At 46.2% G+C, this 18,530-nt stretch overlaps 1 protein-coding gene across 1 annotated transcript in view; it reads left to right on the forward strand.

Annotated features, from left to right (window-relative positions):
• Positions 1–14,384, forward strand: part of LOC135401617 (neuromedin-U receptor 2-like) — a 47,243-nt gene extending 32,859 nt beyond the window's left edge. Inside the window, exons 2-5 of the mRNA XM_064634122.1 lie at positions 6,303–6,526; positions 6,989–7,304; positions 8,462–8,596; positions 10,840–14,384. Of these exons, the coding sequence (XP_064490192.1) occupies positions 6,303–6,526; positions 6,989–7,304; positions 8,462–8,596; positions 10,840–11,507 (1,343 nt within the window). The 3' untranslated portion in view covers positions 11,508–14,384. The remainder of the gene's footprint in view (positions 1–6,302; positions 6,527–6,988; positions 7,305–8,461; positions 8,597–10,839) is intronic.
• The last annotated feature ends 4,146 nt before the right edge of the window (positions 14,385–18,530 follow it).

The raw sequence follows: 18,530 nt of genomic DNA on the forward strand, positions 1-18,530 counted from the left end.
ATACCTTGGCAAAAATCACTCATGAGCATGCTCATTCACGTTCCATGTGGTGAATGAGTTGAGCATGAATGAGCAAATGGGCGGGGAGTGAGTGATTATGAGTGAGCAAACGGAGAGCTGTAGTGAGCGGTAACGAAAATCTCAGGATTATCGCGGGCGCTGCAGTACATCAGTTGGACCACCAAGTGGATCCACTATCATCCTAATCATCATGATGAATCATTAAATTATCATCCGTGTGCCGAACATGCAGTTACAATGATAGAAGAGGAACATGGGCGTAGGGAAGTGTCATGGCGACAGCGCCTGCGCAGCTGGTACACGGCGGAACGTGGTGGGGCGTACTTGGCAAAATTCACACTCAAGAGCATGTTAACTCATGCTCACTCATGCTCAATGTGACGAATGAGTTGAGCATGAGTGAGCCAACCGAGAATTCAGCGGAGAGTAAGTGAGTATGAGTAAGCAAACGGTGAACTGAACAAGGAGTGAGTGAGCAAACACGAAGCTGCGCTAAAGATGAGTGAGCATGAATGAGCAGGAGTCACAAGTGCCGACATCTGCTCACCAATCCTGGGTAGTAACTAAGTTGCAACTCATAAGTAACTGTAACATGTTTTATTTTCTTTTCTTTTTTTTTGCAGTAAGTAGTTACTTTTTATATAAAAGTAGCTTGTAACTGTAGCTATATAGTTAACGCTTTCGGTTAGCTCATCGTAATCACGGCGAACAAAGAAAGAGAGACTTAGGCACAGTAGCAGGAATCTTTTGATCGGATAACCAAAGCAATCAGGCTCACGACGTCAACAAACACCTCCTAGACAGCAGAAAAGGCCTGCGCACTACGTCACACAGGGAGGTTTCCCAAGCAGCACAATGTACTGAAAGTCGAGTGCAATAGGGGTGGACGGTATGTGTCTTATCAATGTTCTTTAGTTTCTCGAGTCTGTTCAAGGCCCTACACCTACCCGTCCACCCCTATTGCACTCAACCTTCAGTACATTTTGCTGCTTGGGTTGCTGTTAGAACTGTCGATACTGCAATGACGTCAATGAAAGAGCGTACAAGAGAAAAGCTCGAAGCAGCTCGCAAAGAGCACGCAGGCATCTGCGCGTGACGTGTGCGTGACGTAGCCGCAGACCTTCTGCTATCTAGCAGGTGTTGCAATAACGCGATGGTGTCTGAAAGGAACGATACCGAAACGGGGCTTCGTAGGATTGCTCCCTTTCCGTCTCTCTCTCTCTCTTTACTTTGCTCGACACACCTGCAAGCGTGCGTCCCTGAACTATAGACAACGCAATTTTGATGGCGTAGCAACGCGCCTGGGCCTGTGGTAGTCACGTCGGATTCAAGAGCCACTCTACAGAGAATATCCACCAACTACGAAGATCATCAGCAAGCCACAAAGTTTCCTCAGTACACTACCTGCCATTCAAGCTGGCGAAGCCCCATCGTATATGGCGCTTTCATCCCGACGAAAGAGCGTCTCAGAAAAAGGGCTCCGTCTCTCTGCATCTCGAGGGGCTTCACTGGGAGAAGAAACGTCTCTGAGAACTTGAAGCGCCAAGGCAAACTAAGTCCTCTATATACCTCACAGGCTGAGGTGAAGATGAGTCATGCACCTCTTGCGACGTGCGAGAGACAACACCGTACTGCTTCTCTCTCTCTTTTTTTTTTCGATTCAGTGTTAGCGCCGCGAAGCAACTATGGCTATGAGCGGCGTACATGTGCAGACAGATGGAGAGAGGACAGCAGGAAGGAGTTGGGGACGGGGGGGATTAGTACACGTCCTGGGCCGACTTCAGAGGGAACTATGTCGACATTCGTGTGGAAAGTCTTTGGAAAGCCGTGGGAAGACCTCAGATAGCAAGGATTCGAAGCCACCGCCCCGCAGTCTTCATCACGGCCTTGGCTAGAACCAACCAGCGGGACGCTACGTACTGCTTCGTTTAGAGAAGCGAAGCCCCGAAAAAAAAAACCCGGAAATTTTGAAAAAAAAAAAAGTTTCTTTTTCGGTTTTTTTTCCTCGTCTCCGGAAAAATTGCCCAAAATTTCCAGGCGACAAAATTCAAAAAATGTAAATTTTCGTGCCTTCGATGCGTTCGAACCCGCCAACAGTGCCTTGGGTGCCTCTAATCCGCCAACAACCACCAACTTAGAGCTCCGTCTGGCTGCTCCAAGCGATCGCCATCGCGTTCACATAATGTCGAACTTCTGGTCGGAGTGGACGGGTTGTTCCAATTAGCTATCGCTGACTAGACAGCAGTCTCATGGGATGCTCTGCATTTATGCCTAGAGAATGAACACTACTAAAGTTTCTAGCTCATTGTATGCTGTGGCTTGGCCGGCAATGCTTCGACTCAGCAGTAACCGCGTTTGTTTCCATTTTTTCCAATTTTTCGGAAAACAAAACCCAAAGAAACGTTTTCTTTCGAGCTATTGAAAATTTCCAGAAATTTTGCATCTCTAGCTTCGTTGCACAAAATACGAACGGCAAACGTCACGGAAAAGATTGAAGGGACCTCGGTCACCTATGGTCAGTGACCGACAGTTGGGACCTCCCACTCATCCGTGGAAGGCTCCTACGATTGACTACCAGTCTTTGCACGACGTCCCCGCTTCGTGATGTAGTGCCGGCTCTCTCTCTCTCCCCAGTTCCCGCATGCACTTGGCCGCGCCGCACTACATTCGCGCGCGCGCGGAGCGATTCTTGTGTGGGGGCGGGGTCAAGTGTGTATGACTTATGTTGTCACTGACTATAGCACCGCACAGCTACGCGCTGGGCGTACAAGTGACAATGAATAAAAGCAAGAAGTATGACCTGTGAAGAAATGGGGGAGGGAGGCACTCCGGTGTCGCGGTAGCGATACGAAGATCACGCTATACGCATATTAGGGAAACATTCAAACTTCAACAGCGACGAGCGGTGCGCTTCGTATAACAAATTCTGACTTCCGCACCCAATCTTTACTTCAGTACATTTTTTTTCCAATGCAAGAATCCTCACTGCCGAAAATATGTTTCTGCTCAAACTTGGGATTCATATTCGCACACTGGTTAAACACAACAAGCCGAGCCTTGCAGGTAAGGTTCCACCGCAGTAGTGTCATTAGGTTATTATTAGGGAAGCCAGAAAATTCATATCCCCAGTACTACGCACAAACTATTGGCGAATTCGGGTGGTAATTTCATGGCAACACGGCCTATAGCGTTCGGGAAATTGCTAGGTCGGCGACCGAGCTGGATCACGTGACCTTTGTGACGCGAACTTGAGTGACAGGAATCTAGCGGTTTTAGTTACTTGGATCACGCTAGGGGCACCGCGGTCGCCCGTCTTCGGGTTCCGTCGTCTGCTAAACCACGTGAACTTCGACGTGTGGGCCAATGAGGGCATTCGCCACCGTTGTAGTGCGGATGTGACGACATCGGATATAGTTGGCCAACCCGCTGCTCGATCGTTTCGAGACCTGGCGGAAAAAGTGCTAGCTGGCAAATTCCTGGCGCCCGAGAGGCGCCACGTGAACTTGCGAGATCTGGCAAAACTGGCGAGAACAGGCGGGATCTATGCCGTCCTTAATAACTCATTTTTTTGAATAATTTTGTAGACACGATGAACTCTTACATGCCCCATGCCACATCGAGCTTTAAAATCACACTTACTCACGTGGTAATGAAGACATATTCTTGAAGAAGAGCCTGAACATGAAAGCTCTTTGACGCGCTTGTTGTCCTGTTTTCTGTACTTTGTCGTTGAGTAACGACCAGTTGCATTTTTCAGTTCGCGTAACATGAACCAAGAGCCGTTTATGACAAATATATGGGGTCAGTTGGCACTACATAGCTGGCAAAACGCGACATCGAAGAAACAAAAGACAGAGACGGGTCGAACTTTCAACCTATCCCGTGCAAATGAAGAGACGCATATGAAATAGACAAACAAACCTAAGGTGAACCCTTACGGCAAACACGACAAGTTTCCGTGATAACGCGACCCACTATCACCCAAGCAAATACCACTGCCGATAAGATCTTTACAGCAGATCAATGCAGTCACCAATCTAATATCCGTTCCGGTGTAAATGGCTTGTCCTATAACTGACACCTCTTTTTACACCATATGGTCTTAGAACACCCTTTTCCGAGGGTGTATTCTGTGTAAGACACCCTTTGAAAGGGTGCTTTTCCTTGCAAAAGAAGGCATTTTCAAGGAAAAGCACCCTTTCAAAGGGTGTCTTACACAGAATACACCCTCTGGAAAGGGTGTTCTAAGACCATATGGTGTAAAAAGAGGTGTCAGTTATAGGACAAGCCATTTACACCCATAAGGGTGTTTTTCAGTTTACAGTGTACCAACGCGAAGAATATGTGTGAGCCAATCATACAACTGTATAACAGAAAATAATCCCAGGTTAAATCAATGCAAAGGCAAAGACTACGTTCCCTTAATCATTGTTAATAATCCGCTCGGATTATATTGCTGGATAAAAGAGAGAGAAAGAGAGAGGCAAGAACCGGCTTTTCTAAGCAGGAGTGAGTTTATAAAGCTTTCTGGTTCAAATGTTTAGCGTCTTGGTTTCCATTTGGGATTCTTCCGCTAGCAGCAAAGAAAACGGCCATTCGATGGGGCCATATGAACACCCAGGAGGATAATTTGCATCGTATGTGTCGAACGACCCACAATGAATGCGGTCCCAACACGGCTACACTGTAAACTGGAAAACACCCTTATGGGTGTAAATGGCTTGTCCTATAACTGACACCTCTTTTTACACCGTACATGGTCTGGAATACCCTTTTTAGAGGGTGTATTCCGTGTAAATCACCCCTGGTTAAGGGCGCTTTTCTTTGAAAATGTCCTCTTTTGCACCCTTTAAACACCCTTTTAGAAGGGTGTAAGATCGTTAAACACCCTCCTAAAAAGGTGTATAAAGGGTGCAAAAGACGTCATATTCAAGGAAAAGCACCCTTTCAGAGGGCGTTTTACACGGGATACGCCCTCTAAAAAGGGTGTTCCAGACCATACGGTGTAAAAAGAGGAGTCAATTATAGGACAAGCGATTTACACCCATAAGGGTGTTTTTCAGTTTACAGTGTAGGTGCGACTGGACGTGAAGAAAACGCGTGATACGGGGATTTAAGGAAATACTTATTCCTTTTTCGAATGTGCGAGCATGACACGTTGTACTCCTTAAATATCCCCATTAACTGGGAAGAAATTAAGCAGAACTTGAAACAGTTATTTTACTGGCAGAGACACCTCGCAAGTCACGTCAACGAATTATATATGCTGCGTGTACTTTTATACAGCGCCAGTAGTCCCATCCATTTACACTTCGATTTTCTTGCGATAGATGGCGAAATAGTCTGGACGACCTTTAAAAACAAGCGAAAACGAAAGAAAGAAAACACATTTTTCCGTATTCAACTACTCTTCCGTCTTCTCTGGTCGCCCACTAAGCTGGGTTATTGACATTTCTCCCGCGCTCTTCAGATGGCATTCCAGACTTGAAATCTCATTATTATTTTCTTTCCACATTTTCATTCGTGCATTCAGATAGACTGACATAAAATGGAAGCGTGAGGCAGCCCCGCGTCTTATTCGACGAGAGGCCACGCACCGAAGTCGTTCTAGTCGACTATAAAAATGCGAGTGTTTCGAAGTTTGGTAATAGTAATTTCGCAGTAGAAGTAAGTAGTAGTAAGTGCGTAGTTTAGAAGTTATAGTTTAGTTTGCGAAAAAGCCATCGAGTGGCTTTCCGCAACCTAGCAGCATTGGCCGTGCTTCTGAGTTTCTACCATGTGGCACTGGTGTCAAGTTAGTCACCGATGATCCGAATGATAGACATTGTACATGTTAGGCGAAGAGACGGCTCTCTCAAGAGGTTTGTAATGTTTGGGAACGCGAACGGTAGGGATTTTAATGTCGTGGGCAGTGCCAGCGTCTACGAAGGGGCGGGGGGGGGGGGGGGTAATTGCCGCTTGAGCCCACCTGGAAGGGGCGCCCCCGCTTTGGGACAACAGAAGCAAGAAAGAAAATCAAGAACATACCGTGGGGGAGGGGAAATTTCCCACTTGTCCCCAGGGAGGCGAAAAGTACACGCAGGCCCTGGTTATGGGGGTTGTTTGAAGGCCCCCTTAGGGAGCTGTGACACCCATGTCTGCTACCTTTGTGGGTTTTTTTTTTTTTTTTGTGTGTCATTCTGTCAGCACTCGGGAGGTCTGCACCATCGAGCGAAATACCGTAGCTACTGGTGACATCCCTTGAACTCTAAGATGACTGGAGGTATTTTTCTCCTTCGCAGGTATGCCATTAGAGTTATATACCTTGTGGCAACAGTACCCCTGGGGCTTGGGCACCGCCGTCTGCGAACTGAGAGCCATTGTAAACGAGGCTACGGCCTACACCTCAATTCTGACCATCGTCACCTTCAGCACGGAGCGCTACATCGCCATCTGTCATCCAATGCGAATGCAGCAGGCAAGATCCAAGATCTCCAGGGCCATACGAAATATCTGCATCATATGGGTATGTCATATCATTCAGTATACATAGCAGTTTCAGGTATTGCGAAGGCTACTTCAAATGCGTAATTAAATAGTGACTGAAATTAGAGTACTTGAGCAAGTGATGAAGCGTATACAACCCTATATACGGTTGTGTTTTACAAAATTCCTCATCAAATGTCAAGATCCGTGTCCAAAACGGAATTCCAGGCCACAGGGGCAAATATGAAAACGTCACAACTCCTTTAAACGGAGATAGCACGTATTCTTCTTGAAAAAAAAAATGTTAATGAAAAACGAAAAATTGGCTCACAGTATAGCCCTTTCTTTGATACTGTATGTACTTCGTTTGTACTTTGTTTGTACTTTGTTTGCACTTTGTTTGTACTTTGTACTGTTTGCTCGCATGTTTCACTCCTGTATCGCTAGTAATCTTTCTCGTTTTACTCTGTGTACAATAATGAATTGATGAATTGACTCGCAGGTACTATCCCTAGTAGGGGCCACACCGTATGGCATCTTCACACGCGTCAACTACCTCCAGGATCGTAGTGGTCGTCCCATTCTCCGATCCGCCTGGTGCGGGTTCCCGTTCACGGACCCAGATCGCAGCTGGGAAACACTAATGCTCTGCTCCACTTTTCTTTTCTTCGTGGTGCCCATGACGTTGATAATCGTTCTGTACGTACGCATCGCGGTCACCCTTCATCAGACAGTGCCACGTTCTGACACGGCGTCTTGCCGAGCGGACGCGGACCGGTCCAAGGTGCAGAGCCGACGGATCGTCGTCCGCATGCTGGGTAAGGCACGAAAAATCTCCCTTGGGCTTCAAAAGATTATTTCCCACCAGACGTCGCCCCGAGCTCTTTTACCGTATTTTTACTGGCAAATCAAAATTATTTAGCGTTTCTTGTCACATGTATATAACTAGGGCCTGACTTTTTAGGGTTAAACCCGTATCCGCCCGATATTTACCCCCCCGAACGAAATCTGTAAAATTCGGGTTTAACCCGAATCTACCCGAAAACATCCGGGTCGCGTGGCACACTCATAAGCGTGCATTAAAATAAACTTTGATAACATTGCTAAACATTAGTTCCATGTTAAGACAAATTTTTATTAAACAAAAAAAAATCACCCGAATACACCCGAATTCCTGACGACAGAATATGCCGTAACGGGATTTAACCCGAATGCACCCGAATTTTCGAATGAAAAATATCACCCGATATTTACCCCCCGAATTTGGCCAAAAATAAAACCCGAAAAAGTCATGCCCTATATATAACTTGTTGAGCTACGTTTACAAGCAACCCTCTCTGTCTGCTGACTTACGGTACCTCACAGAACGCTATCGGGACGCCACCGAAATAGGACTGAAACTGGATAGGTATCGACTCTAGCTTTATGTCGCACAGAATCCATTGATGCGAGATCAGCATCACAGGAACACTTTGATAACACTCGGTTCCAAATATCTTAGTTTCGGAGTGTACAAGTACAAAAACCAGCGTGCACGTTGGAACACACTGGATATAGACTTCTAAGCATTCAATCAGAAAAGAGCAGATGCTCTGTTTGACGCGAAAAACGGTCAGTTTTGTCCGTCAAAAAAAAAAAAGAAAAAGGAGTGTCAGCCATTTCTGTGCCACTTTCCCTTCCAACACAACTTTAGCAAGCACTTACTAGTAAGTGAATTTACCACAGTGGACGTTACTCTTTTTTACTGCAAATCTGCCGTCGAGAGTATATACGTATACGCAATTTCATGACGGAACAACACGAATGAGTCACATTCACACGAATGTCTTTACATGTTCCAGTGTGGCAGTGAAAAGCTGTAGAAAAGGCAGTCACCCACTAATTTCTCTGGCAGCGTTTCCATAAAAGTTCCAGGTCACATATCTCACAGAAATGTGCATGCTATGTTGATGATGAAAGCGTGTTTCTTGTGCAGCGGCCGTGGTGATCGCCTTCTTTATCTGTTGGGCTCCGTTCCACGCTCAGAGACTTCTCTTCCTCTACGTCTCCCTCTACGGCAAGTGGACGGACAGCCTTAGGACAGTCAATCAGAATCTATTTTCACTCGCAGGTAATCTTTTTTGATATTGAAATTATTTTCATTAATGTACTTCCCCTTCCTCGTGAGAACCAAAAAAGCGCGAGGCTTGGCTTATGGGTAGGTAGAAGAAAAAGTAATAAAATGGAGGGCTCACGAAGAGCACTTTCACTTCTCGTAATTAGAAGACGAAATTAGAAGGAATTAGAAGACCGAGGAACGAGAGACAGCAAAGGAACCAAAAGCCAGAGGTGGCCAGACTGCTAAATCCGCAAAAACTTTGTGGCCGTTAAAAACAGAACGAACAAACGCCTGCAGGACTTGGAGGTGTTTGATCGCGGAGGCCTTCGTTACAGAGCCGTAGCGATTGGGGGGGGGGGGGGGGGGCGTCGAACGGCAGGCCCTGCTAGGTTGGTTTGTGAGTATAAAACGAGAATGAAGAGAATTTGAATTTACGGTCTCGGCAGAGCAAATAAGCGTTTTCTTTCCTTTGTTTACAGAGCTTCTGACGGCAGTGAGGGAAAGTGTAGGGGGGGGGGGGGGGCGCTTCACGTTTACCCTGCCCTGGCGCAAACCGGCTCTGCTTCGTTACGTCAAGTCCGCTGTTAAGACGGACCGAGGGTGCCTGGAAATGTTGTCGATGGTGATGACGATAGGACATTTTAGAAGATAGGACGGGACAGAGTGGAAGGATGTAGATGGGCCGTTGATTGTGATAAGAGTGAACGTTATTCCGTCGTATATGATGGGCGACTTTTATCATTTTCTTCTTTGTTGACATATTCAACAGCTACATATACACTCTAAGAAAAAAAGGAGTACTTTTACTCCTTTTGGGGACTAAATGCATTGCCAGAAAAAAAAAACAGTCCCTTTCGGGAGTAAATGCACGGGAGTAAATGAATGTCACAGAGTGGAGACTGCATTTCACGCGCTGTTGTAGGAGTCCCAAGTACATAATTCGTGTGCATGCATGAAAATACTTTGAAGCAAACCGTCAACCGTGATATATCGAGTGATATAAAATCTTGCGACATATATAAGGCACAATTTGCGAAGAAAGCAGCACTAACTGTTTCTTACTCTGAGTGGGTGGAAAACTGCTAAGTTGGCTGAGTTATACAGCCTTATGCCATCAAATTGACCAAGGGCACATATTGACGTAGACTGTTGCATTCAGGAGACCATTCGCGAAGTTCAGTGACAATTTGCAGTCTTGGGGAGTAAACGTCGGGACTAAATGTCGTGTTAGGGGACTAAAATGGGGAGTAATTGGGGGGGGGGCAGACTAGGGGAGTAGAAGCTACAATTACTCCCCGTTTTACTCCTTTCTTTCTTAGCGTGTATGGGTTTCGTATCCTCAACAAGACATCGCAATGTACACCGATTTTTTTCTCACACGTACTCCATTTATCCTTATTTAAATTTTAATTTATTTCGGCTTTTGCGCATGCTACATTGGCTGTAAACTCGAGGGACCGCCTGAATGGTTGATTAAAAAACGGAATTATGGCTTCGACACTGATTTACGAGGAGAAATGCTTCACGTCAAAATGTTTGTTACAATGCCCAGGTAGCGAAGCCATGCGCGAGCTTGAACTTGCCTTGTAGATATATAGAATGCAATAACGGCCCAATCAATGATTATAAAAATGTACATTAGTACACGACGAGAAAAATAAGAGATGTGGCAGAAAATAAGAAAATATTTGCGCATATCACGCACCATGCTCAGGGAACAGCTATGGCGGAAGTGCTTTTAATAAGATACTTGGCTTAAGCAGTGATAATGAAGTAACAAAAAATGAAGATACAAAGCATGGAGAACCTGGAAACTCGAATTACAAGCTTTCGCGCAGGATCTGCGCTTCATCGGGTATATAATGAGCGAACGTTGAGAAATAGATATGTATTAAGATATATAGTGGACGAGTGAGAAAGTGTGAACTAGTGAACGCGACATGGTCGAATGTACAAGAATGTACATATGACCATGTCGCGTTCCCTTTCTCACTTGTTCACGACATATTTCTCAACGTTTGCTTGTTTTGTACCTGATGAAGCGCAACCCTGCGCGAAAGCTCGTAATTAAAGTTTTTTTAGGGACTCCCTACTTTGTATCTTCATTATTGTTACCTCCTTACTATCCCTCTGGTCTGTGTCTTCGTGGTATAATGATGGTTCTGTTTCCGAGTTGTTGTCCACTGCCCATAATCGGTATACAACGTTTCACTCGATGGCGCTGGCATTCATCCGAGACATATGTTTTCCCGTAGGTTGCTTCTTCTACTTCAACTCGACCATCAACCCAATCCTGTACAGCATAATGTCAAACCGCTTCCGTGTCGCCTTCCGCGAGAAACTTTGTCTCGGCCCACCCACGCTGTGCTGTCTTCTGACCGCTTGCTACGCCTGTTTCTGCTGCACCCCACCCGGTAAAGCGGACGGCAAACGGATCCAACACGGCAGCAGCGTCTACCGCAACTCCAGTTCCCAGGGTTCCGTGCGCTCGTACGTCACGAGCTACCCTCACAACGGTCCGCGGGTGCTCCACAAGAACAATTCATTTCCGCGCATGCGCCTGGACGCTCGCCACCTTTCCGCCATTCCAGCCAACAACGATATGACCTGGTGTCAGAACCCGCAGTACGTTCCGGTGGATCTGTGTCGTGCTGGATCGCAGAGTGAGAGTGATATTATCCGGACGATGGAAACGAGCGAGAAGTCCGGCTTGGAACGCGAGCTGGAAAATGCGTTAGCGTCGCAGCTGGCGTCTTCCGGGGCGACCGTGCAGGAAGGGGACGTCGGTTGCGCGCTGTGCTCGCATCTGCTCTTTCCAAACAAAGTGCCCAAAGACCAGTCGGACGTTACGACGGTGATGTCAACGATGGATACACAGGAGACGCTACCTAGTCGGGCCTCAGCAATGGAATCAAATTTTTGACGTGAGAGCAACTGACGCAAAACTTGTTTCTGTCTTTTGTCAGGTTCCAGGACAAAAGCTCGCCGGGCAAAAGCTCACCGCACATTGTGAAATATGTAAGAGGCTCTCTTGACCTATAACCTTGGTCAGTCTCTCTGGTGAGTTTTCGTCCGCCCCTGGTGAGCTCATATGTCTGGTGATCTTATGTCCGGTGGGCTTATGTCCGGTGGGCTTATGTCCGGTAAGCTTTTGTCCGCTCCCACTTTTCTTTTGTCTAGTTCGTTGGCGTACAGGGAAAGGGGGGGGAATACAACCTGGAAACATGCGAGTCTCCCGGCGCTCTAAACCAAACGTGCTCATCTTCGTGCTGATCGTGTTGAAACGAATAAAGGTCAGATGGGGAAAAGGCGGAAAACAAACAAACACCTCAGCCGCAGCTGTTCTAATAGGGAGTAATAGGGAGCAATGTGTTGTAATAGGGAGCGCATTTAGCGTACCTTATACGCAAACGGATCATAAGGTGAACGCAAACGAAGGCAGCGCGGAAGAACTTTTTGGAACATGATTTTCCCTGCGCGACACCGAAAGGCAAAAGCATCAAACGTTAGCCAGGAGATGTTGCCAGGAGCGAAGGCCGTTCCAAGAGTATTTATTTCCAATGTTGGGATGCTGTTGGACCCCAACCAACAATACACTCCACTTATATTTCGGGCAATATAGCAATGTGTTCGTTCGTCACTCGATGTCAAATACAGAGCCTAAACATCATGAGCGTCCAGCTGGAGCTCATGCACTCATATACAATGAGTGTTCAATTCGCGCACCAACGGGAAAAACAATTCTCTCTCTTTTTTTTTTCTTCTTCTTTTTCTTGTTGCCGTTGTCGAGAACGAAATGGTCTTTTACGCACCTAAGCTACACATTTGATATCATGCACGTTTCAGACTATAATCCAAGAAACCGTTGCAGACGACACGATGCCGCTACAGTATTTCGCAGGCAACGAACTTATTTCTAGCAATGATGCGCTAGTGAGTGACACAAGGTGACACACGGATTAAAACCGTAAGCAAGCATGCGAGCTGGTGAGTTACTAACGTCTATATACTTGAATATACACTGAGATTGAGGAAGAGCATGACGAACACAACAAAATCTCAAACGCAGCTGAAACGTTATTTACGCAAGCTTCATATCACGTCACACAAATTGTCAATCGACGGTCTTCATTGTTGCAGTGACGCATTACACATTTTTCGTTTTCCCTTTGTGAACATGCAGAGCAAGAAATGCAAAGCGTGTCGCCATTACTCTCGGCCCGTGTGCAGAAATACGCACCAATGAATACAGTGACTTCAAGAGGAAGCGAACGCGTTTGCAGGCAACAACCGTGTTTTTGCACGAGGCCCATGGCAACCTATGGTCGGGTTTGCCGTTGCGCCATACGCATCATGTACGGTCGCAGCTCAGACACCGTGCTTCGTCTGCTGCATGTACGCGTCTGGCAGTGCGCTAAAGAATACAGCGACCTCCTTTTTCTCGTTCGTATTGTAGGTAGCGCCAAAAATTATTGCTGCGCTGACGAAACAACAATATACTGGTATAGGTCGCGATTCCGGGGAACCCTGGAACGGCTACGTCGCTGAATACAGAGTGTGGTCAATCCAAATCCAAGAAATGCGACTGTCCGCACCTGCAGAAGGTATTCCATTGGAGACGTGAACACCCAGGTCCCCCAAACTCACCACGGAAAAGCGTGGAACGAAGAAGGCCGCCACTAGATACCCCACTGTTGCCGTTCCGGATCACTTCAGCGCGCTAAGTTTAGCGGCCAAATGTTTTTGTTGTTTCTGCGAATGAATCTAGTATTTATATGTCCAAATAATACGCGTATAACAACTTTCTGTGTCGTGTTTCACTTTTTGGTCCCGTTTTTAAACGTGTTGAGCGATCGGAAGGATCTAGTGCACGGCTGCGTGCATCGCATAGCGTACCTGTCGTACGAGGCGCCGCAGGCGCAGTCGTCCATTTCTCCTTCGGTGACTTGGCCTGGCTTGGATTGTGCTTCAACTGGATCTTTAGCGCGCTACAATCAAACGCAAGCCAACGTCTGGTAACAATGGGGTATCTAAGGGCGGCCTCTGGCATTGCACGCATCGGGATAGGAACAAATACATGGGAAAATGGCGACCTTGGGGGACCTGTGAACACCTATAGTGGAGACGTACAGTTCAGAAAATCCCAGTGCTCTTTGCGCACGCATTGCATCCTGGGTGTTTACTGAGCGGAGGGGAACGAAGAGTAATCCTTCACATTTCGCTCTCGCTGACCTTGACACGTCGTGGACAGTGGACCGGTAGGGTAGAAACCGGAACAGTTTGGAGGCCGTCCGTTTCGATCGTATTAGTAAACTCCCACAGTTCAAAGCGACGCTAAGCACTCTGGGATTTTCTGAACTCGTCTTATTCTCTCAACAGAAGTCGCCATGATTGATTGATTGATTGATTGAAAGAAAGAAAAAAATGGGGAAAGTCGCCATGAGTTAAGCGATGAATGCCCACAACGATGCAAATCGCGCATTGTACGGCTTTCATCTTCGAAAGTGTTGCTTCGAAAAGGACATCTGTTCATCGAGATGTGATCAAGTGTGATGCAGCAAGCAGAGAGTGATGTGGATGGTGCGATACGTTTCGAAGAGACATTTGCAGACTTTGAGCTCATTACAAGAGCGTCTTTGATGCGGAAGGACGCTGCATTTTACTGTTCCGGGTGAATGATTTTGTTGGTGTTTGTGAAATTCGCGAGTGGTGCCACATTGTCAGTGTGTGTGTATGTGAACATGCAATCTATACAATCGTACGCATTATCCAAACGAAACAATAAAGCTCACTCCTTTCAGACTTTAAGCTCAAACGCTTTGATTTGATTCTGGCTCGAACTACGCGCTAGTTATCAACAGCTATACACTGTCTAGTCTAATAGTCCATACACTGTTTCTCGCCATATTGAAAGCGCCAGTGCCGACTCGCTGGGGAACACCTTTAAAGTAGCACAGAAGTCATTTTTAACATCCTGTTTTCTTCCTATAAAACTGTTAAGTAGGTCAGTAAGATGCACCGTGCGAAGTAATTCACACCACAGAGTCATAATTATCGTAGAAATTGAATTTGAAGTACGTCGCAAAAAGCGACCGTGCGCAACGGTGGTGAAGAGCAGTACCAGCCTGTGCTCTGCCTGGAACCTTGCGCTGACGCTACAAGGATCACGCTCGCTGATTGGTTCAGAGAAATGTTGTCTGCAACTCCGCTGTCGTCTGCTACTCGGCTGTTCAGGATTCTGAGAAAGCATTGGCTCGGTCATGATTCGGCCGCTCCTTCTACCCCCCAATTCTCCGGGAGAACTGGCAAACCTGATTTACGGCGGCAAAGGGACAAGGCAATGACCCCCACTGACCGGCGAACCAGAACGAGTTCTCCTTGTGACGTCATCGGTGACGTGGCATCATACCTTCTTCTCCTTGTTATACCCGGAGAGGCAAGTTAAGGGTGAACGCGCGGAGCCATGTTTATGTGACTTTTTTTCGAGGAAACAAATTGCACACATGAGAACCTTTCGCGCTATTCGGTAAAATGACACATACACAACGACGTCTTAATCTGAGTTTTTTTTTTATGGTCCTCTGTACTCCTTTAAAACAGTTGCCCGCACAAGGAAGAGAGGAGGAAAGCACACGGGCCATGCGCTCTCCTCCGCTCTGGCTTATGCTGGCTCCAAAAGCGCTGGGCATGAGACTGGCTGGAAAACGGTGCATAGTTTGACTTCACTGTAGTTTGATTTCACTAAGCTATTGTTTCAAATTATTATTACTAAATCAAACTGCTTGGGCCTACCCGCTACAGCATCGAGGGGGAAATGATGATGATTATTATTTTGTGTGTGTGTCGTAGTTGGCGACATGCAAACCCCGACAGATGCATGACGTCAGAGGTGAAGGTCATTTCTATTGATTTGCCATTCCTATGGATGCAACAGCCGGACGGATGAGTTTCGATATTAACGTTGCTCATTTTCTATGTTATAGCCCCCTCGCTGTTGGATTGGCTTGGATAAAAAATAAAAAAAAACATTATGGCGATTGTGGCTCCACCCCAGTGCATTTGTACCGCTATAGAACGCGGTTAATATCACGGACCACCTGTGGTTAAATAACCGTATTTTACATTAACACTCATTACTTTGAGGGCGTCGCGGGCTCGCAAAACTTTAGAGAGTTAAACTGCGTGGACAGGTGACAGGTGTTAGTGATAAAACAGGGTTCCGCGCTTTCGATTTTTATTGTAGGTCCTATTTTTTTTTTTATTCGGCCCATTTTTCGGTGATTTTCCTGGTGTGTACATGGCTTGACCTGCAGTTATCGGCGGATATAAATCGCATCGTAATGTCAAAACTGTGCGTCTCAGCGCAGCCTTAAAACCAAAAACCAATACAAAACTAGCCCCTGTGAGACATCAAAAAAGCAACACTTTATTGCGCTCCACAGCGAAATGGTGGTACCTCGTGAAAGTAGAGCTCTTTTTTCCTCGTTAAAGTTAACATGTGCTTCAATTAATCCCCCTAATCTTCCCTCGGATATTCATCTGTATTCGGTGTTTTCCGGTTAAAACTGAATGACGGCACAATATGCCGGCGTATTGTTTTCGGCGTCTTTCGGTTAGAACAGACGCCAGACCCGCGACCCTAGCGGAACCCTAGCGACAAGTTAACGAGGTTGTCCACGTGGAAGCTCCGCCTTCTTCAGGGTCTGGTCTTTCCGACATTCAGGTCCTGGGGAAGGCGGAACCCTCTCCGTACTGAAGACATCCTCGTTAGCTCCCTCTAATACTTGTCAACTTATTTTAGCTAGGAACAAACACCCTTTTTTTTTACTGTCACCTACTTCTGACAGAGCAAACGCATACCCAAGGGGGAAAAAAATCCTCGGCAAAATGTCGGGCCAACGTGCGCTTCCGACGTAAAAGTTTGGGCCAAGCTTGCGGATTAATATTGGCCTTACCCAGGCCGACTCAATACCACCAACCTGCGCCAATGTTGTTGACCGACCTTATAAAAGCCGCCGGTCTAACATATAGGGCCAGCGTGCCAAAGAGCTTCCGCACCAGGTGCCGTGGTACCCTAGTGACGTCACTGCTTCACTGGATACATACTGCGCGTGGGTAGGATATCGCCTTTCGATTTCGTGGGCTTCTTCCCCGACACACTGTGCTCGAAGCAACGTTGACCTCCCCTATACCATCCTCGGCAGGAAGAGGAAGAGAACTTCTCTTCCTGGCGCATCATCCTCTCGCGGTAAGTATTGTTTGTTTCATTATATCACTATTATAGTACTACAGTGAGCCCTCGTTAATATGACCCTCGATAATCTGACATACGCGCTTTACGACCATGCATATGGGGAGCAATGCAGTGAAACCTCTGCAAATCCCCCCCGTTAATATGACAATTCCGCATTATGACCAAAATTTTCGGGAACGACCATGGTCATAATAACGAGGGTTCACTGTATTTCCCATAATAACGTCTCCAGTGCACCGCAGTATCTCCTCACATCCCTTCCATCTGGTCTCCTTCCCGCTCCGGTATCGTTCCGAATTATTCGAACGCTAGAGAGAATAATATTCCTCCTTCCCATAGAACAGTATATAGAAACGAAATAAATGGAAGAAATGACTAGAACGTTTTCTCATTTTCACGCTCCATTGTAAGTCATCCCTCTGAGAACTGTTGTTATCCTTAGCTATTGCTGGGAGCTAGATGCTACCGGTTCCTTCTTTTATGGTCCATCACCTTCAAGTATATCGCCATGAAAAGGAAGCCCAGTAGGAGCGAAGGCGGAGATTATGCGTGAGCCCCTGCATACACAAACACCTTCCACGATAATGTTTCCGCGACGCGCTGTGTGCAGAAGAAATTCGCTGGAAATACGGAGAAAAGTATTCGACTACAGATATTTCAAGGCACGCGTTCGTTTCAGCATTTGTAAGATACATAATAGGTTTCAAAGATGATTGTCCCCCATACACTCTGTTGTCTCGCTTTTGCCCAAAATTCGTCGATTAAAGAGCTCATTAATATATATATATATATATATATATATATATATATATATATACATATATATATACTGGAAGACAGGGGTTCGGGCGACCGCGAAATTAAATAGGTACTAACAAAATATGAGGCAGACAACGAAGATGTAGGAAGTAGAAAAAGGGGGAGTTATTTATTTACTAGTGGAAAGTTAAGGGGGAAGTCAACGTTGCGGCGGAAGCTCCGCCTTCGTCAGGACTTTGTCATTTGCCATTCTTCAATCCTGACGAAGGCGGAGCTTCCGCCGCAACGTTGACTTCCCCCTTAACTTTCCACTAGTAAATAAATAACTCCCCCCTTTTCTACTTCCTACATCTTCGTTGTCTGCCTCATATTTTGTTAGTACCTATATATATATATATATATATATAGATACAAATATAAAAATGAGCAAATGCTCCATGGCTGCACGTGAGGCATATGTTTACAGTTCAAGCGTGCCACAATCCCAGCTGTGGACGGCCGTTTCGAGCTTCTTGGCTCTCATCGGCACAGCATAGGGATGTATCCCTATGCTGTGCCGATGAGAGCCAAGAAGCTCGAAACGGCCGTCCACAGCTGGGATTGTGGCACGCTTGAACTGTAAACATATATATATATATATATATATATATATATATATATATATTTGTCATCTTGTCACACTCGGTTCGAGAGGTTATCCACCCCGCAGTATTTCTAAAAAAAAAAGAAAAAGAGAAAGTAAAGAAAGGAAGGGGAAAAAAGTCTGCGAAGAATTAACGAGGAACACCCCGCATATATAAAGAGAGAGATAAAAGCAAATAGAAGAACAATGTATAATAAGGCGAAGGTTATGACGACGAAGAGTACTTAATTTCCGAATGTCACATCTATCAGACGGGTCTCTTCGAGAAACTTCACTAGTAGAAAGGCACA

Source organism: Ornithodoros turicata, chromosome 7, assembly GCF_037126465.1.
Source record: "Ornithodoros turicata isolate Travis chromosome 7, ASM3712646v1, whole genome shotgun sequence".
Lineage (NCBI taxonomy): Eukaryota > Metazoa > Arthropoda > Arachnida > Ixodida > Argasidae > Ornithodoros > Ornithodoros turicata.